The sequence below is a fragment of the Sinocyclocheilus anshuiensis genome, unplaced genomic scaffold (genome assembly GCF_001515605.1).
Source record: "Sinocyclocheilus anshuiensis isolate Anshui unplaced genomic scaffold, SAMN03320099.WGS_v1.1 scaffold21, whole genome shotgun sequence".
In the NCBI taxonomy this organism is placed as follows: domain Eukaryota; kingdom Metazoa; phylum Chordata; class Actinopteri; order Cypriniformes; family Cyprinidae; genus Sinocyclocheilus; species Sinocyclocheilus anshuiensis.
Genome location: NW_015536472.1, coordinates 618,716 through 622,669, shown reverse-complemented (window position 1 = coordinate 622,669; position 3,954 = coordinate 618,716). Strand labels below are relative to the sequence as shown.

Here is a 3,954-nt window from a genome sequence, read left to right as displayed (position 1 = left end):
TGAAATGCAATGTGGAGGATGTTAACTGTGACAAGATGATTGACAGGCCAGTTTACTGTGACAGGGTGCGTGTATCTATGCGACAGAGCGTCTATTAAAGACGCAGTTGTGTGATGTGATAGTATGTCCCAAAGCTTGCCTACTCTTCTACTACACACTCAAAAGTGTGTACATTTTTCTTGACCAAAACAGTACATACTTTAAAGGGATAGTTCACCTTCAGTTGCTGGTTCCCATTGACTTGCATAGTGTTTTTTTTTCTCCATACTATGGAAGTCAATGTGGACCAGCAATTGAAGGTGAACTATCCCTTTAAGGGCGTAGTATAAGTAGGCAAATTAGGACGCAGCATATAACACTTGCTGTAGCTTGATTCTTTGTTACATAGAGTTCTGTGCGTTGGGGAACGTTGACACAATTTACACAGTGTACTTTTTCTTCACCAAAAGAGTACATACTTTAAGGGCGTAGTATAAGTAGGCACATTGAGATGCAGCATGTCTTTATTAATGAATCACTGAATCGATTCGTTCAAACGGCTGATTCATTCAGAAAAAAAGCAAGTGAATTGTCTTTATAAATGAGTCACTGAATCATTGACTCACTTCATTCGCTCAAACAGCTGATTAATTCAGAAACTAAGCAAGATACTGTTTTTATGAATGGGTCACTGAATCATTGACTCACTTGATTTCTTCATTATAAACTATTTATAATTATATATGCACATTTAAAAATTTTATATAAAAATAAAATTTTACAGACAGGTATACAAGACATCAAGTAAATTAATGATGACACAGAAACTCACACACACACACACACACACAGACACACACATATTACATAATTTAAAATGAATGATTATGCATTTTACATTATGATTATACATTAAACAATATAGTGTCTACAGAGTACATCAAATTCTTTAAAAAAAAATAAATAAAAAAATACAAAATAAATGAATAAATAAATTCAAGAAAAATTCTGTTTGCCAAGTTATGAGCCCCTTTGACAGGCTATTATAATGCATTACAGTGTGTGTTGGCTATTGCTACAAATATACCTGTGCTACTTATGACTGCTTTTGTGCTCCAGGGTCACATATTAGCTTTGTTTTCTGCACCTCTGGTATTCCTGATCCGCAGGCGTATGGAGCGAACACTCGCACCAGAGACACGGCCAGGAAGGAGAAGAAGAGCGCCCACAGCACGTACAGGAAGTAGTTCAGCAAGTACACGCCTGCGCCCTGATGACAGAATCACACAGACGTCAGAGTGTGAAGAGGGTCACTAACTAGGGCTGCACGATATGAGGGGAAATAAAAAAAATTATAAAAAATTCCAGGTTTGCTGTGCTTGTTTGTAGGGCTGCACAATTTTTTGTGATTATATGTATAATTATTATTATTATTACTAAATAAGAAATATTAAACAAAATAAGAAATAGAAAAAGTTTTTTTTTTTATTTTAAAGAAACTAATTAGAATTTTTTTTTTTAAGAGATTTAATTATTTATATTGATTTTATTTTTCTGATAAAACTTGTGATTGCGATTTTAGAAATTCCAGCTTTTTGTGATTTTAGATCAATATGACTATGATAATAATTACTATTATTATTATTTTATTAGTAGTAGTAGTAGTAGTAGTAGTATAAAATAAAAATATTTAAAAAAATAAGAAATATTAGTTGTAATATTTATTTATTTTATTTATTTATTTAGTCATTTAGCAGACTCTTCATTATAAACTATTTATAATTATATATGCACATTTAAAAATTTTATATAAAAATAAAATTTTACAGACAGGTATACAAGACATCAAGTAAATTAATGATGACACAGAAACTCACACACACACACACACACACAGACACACACATATTACATAATTTAAAATGAATGATTATGCATTTTACATTATGATTATACATTAAACAATATAGTGTCTACAGAGTACATCAAATTCTTTAAAAAAAAAATAAATAAAAAAATAAAAAATAAATGAATAAATAAATTCAAGAAAAATTCTGTTTGCCAAGTTATGAGCCCCTTTGACAGGCTATTATAATGCATTACAGTGTGTGTGTGTGAGAGTGTGTGTGCGTGTGTGCGTGTGTGTGAGTGTGTGTGTGTGTGTGTGTGCATGTGTGTGAGAGAGAGTGTGCGTGTGTCCAAGAGAGCATTGCAATAGTCCAGCCTGGACAGAACAAGAGCTTGAACAAGGAGTTGTGTTGCATGTTCTGAAAGAAAGGGCCTGATCTTCCTAATGTTGTATAAAGCAAATCTGAATATAATGAACAAATATTTCACTGAATGATCATTATATATCAATGATTATAATAAAAATAATAATCGTAATAATAATTATTATTATTATTACTACTGCTACTACTACTAAATAAAAATATTAAAGAAAATAAGAAATATTACAATTGTAATTTCACTATAAAATAAAAAATATAGTATCGAAGAAAAATAATATTAAAAAAAAATTATAATAATAATAATTTTATACTACAGTGCAACTTTATTTTGGTGGAAATATATTTATTTATTCTATTAAATTATTTAAATTGCAGCTTTTGTGATTTGATAATTGCACTAAGCCATACTGCATTTTTGGTTTTATTCCATGCAGCCCTAGGATAAACCCAAAAAAGCATTGCATAAAAATTAGTTTTAACTTGATAATCACTCTGCTGTACCTCTGTGTATCCCGTCATCAGTTCGGCCCATTTCTGCCACTGAGGACATTTGTCTCTGTCAGCAAAGGTGGTCTCGTTGGACGTCCAGCAGCACTGCTCATGACTGTACCAGAGCGCAGACAGACACACGCCTTCCTTCAGATCCGTCATCCAATCAACAGCCAGATCGATCACTCCGGCCAGCGTGCCTGTGTGAGACCAGAGAGACGTTACATGCTGAAAGAGTTTGGGTCAGTGATGTGATGAGTGGGTGTGTCTCTGGTCAGTGATGTGATGAGTGGGCGTGTCTCTGTGTCAGTGAGGTCATGAGTGGGCGTGTCTCTGGTCAGTGATGTGATGAGTGGGCGTGTCTCTGGTCAGTGATGTCATGAGTGGGTGTGTCTCTGTGTCAGTGAGGTCATGATGAGTGGGTGTGTCTCTGGTCAGTGAGGTCATGATGAGTGGGTGTGTCTCTGGTCAGTGATGTGATGAGTGGACGTGTCTCTGTCAGTGATGTGATGAGTGGGCGTGTCTCTGGTCAGTGATTTGATGAGTGGGCGTGTCTCTGGTCAGTGAGGTCATGAGTGGGCGTGTCTCTGGTCAGTGATTTGATGGGTGGGCGTGTCTCTGGTCAGTGAGGTCATGAGTGGGCGTGTCTCTGGTCAGTGATGTGATGAGTGGGCGTGTCTCTGGTCAGTGATGTGAGTGGGCGTGTCTCTGGTCAGTGAGGTCACGAATGTGCGTGTCTCGTCAGTGATGTGATGAGTGGGCGTGTCTCTGGTCAGTGATGTGTTGAGTGGGCGTGTCTCTGGTCAGTGAGGTCATGAATGGGCGTGTCTCTGGTCAGTGATGTGATGAGTGGGCGTGTCTCTGGTAAGTGAAGTAATGAGTGGACGTGTCTCTGGTCAGTGAGGTCATGAGTGGGCGTGTCTCTGGTCAGTGATGTGATGAGTGGGCGTGTCTCTGGCAAGGTTATTTTCGTAAACGAAAACTGAAACTAAGATACGGAGAGACGCAAAAAGCAGAGTCTTGCACGGGTCCTGTTAGGTAACCTGCATCCGCAGTACATAGGCCTAACAGAACACCCGACCCTTTATACGACAGCAGCCAGCACCAATTTAATTCTGTACCTGACCCGTTTGACATAAAGACCGTGACCTGAACCGCGCCCGCATTAAATAGGCTACTGCATCAGTAAGGCAAAATTATTTATTTTCTCATGTAACACAAGCAATCAAACCAAAATAGGCATTTTAAGTTGGTG

At 37.1% G+C, this 3,954-nt stretch overlaps 1 protein-coding gene and 1 long non-coding RNA gene across 2 annotated transcripts in view; one reads left to right on the top strand and one right to left on the bottom strand.

Annotated features, from left to right (window-relative positions):
* The window catches only part of clcn4 (chloride channel, voltage-sensitive 4), a 20,908-nt gene that overhangs the window by 13,648 nt on the left and 3,306 nt on the right, over positions 1–3,954 (bottom strand). Inside the window, exons 4-5 of the mRNA XM_016504678.1 lie at positions 2,712–2,899; positions 1,079–1,249 (exon numbers count right to left, since the gene is read on the bottom strand). Of these exons, the coding sequence (XP_016360164.1) occupies positions 1,079–1,249; positions 2,712–2,899 (359 nt within the window). The remainder of the gene's footprint in view (positions 1–1,078; positions 1,250–2,711; positions 2,900–3,954) is intronic.
* The window catches only part of LOC107701641 (uncharacterized), a 1,350-nt gene continuing 578 nt past the window's right edge, over positions 3,183–3,954 (top strand). Inside the window, exons 1-2 of the long non-coding RNA XR_001635671.1 lie at positions 3,183–3,391; positions 3,511–3,634. This is a non-coding gene — a long non-coding RNA (uncharacterized LOC107701641). The remainder of the gene's footprint in view (positions 3,392–3,510; positions 3,635–3,954) is intronic.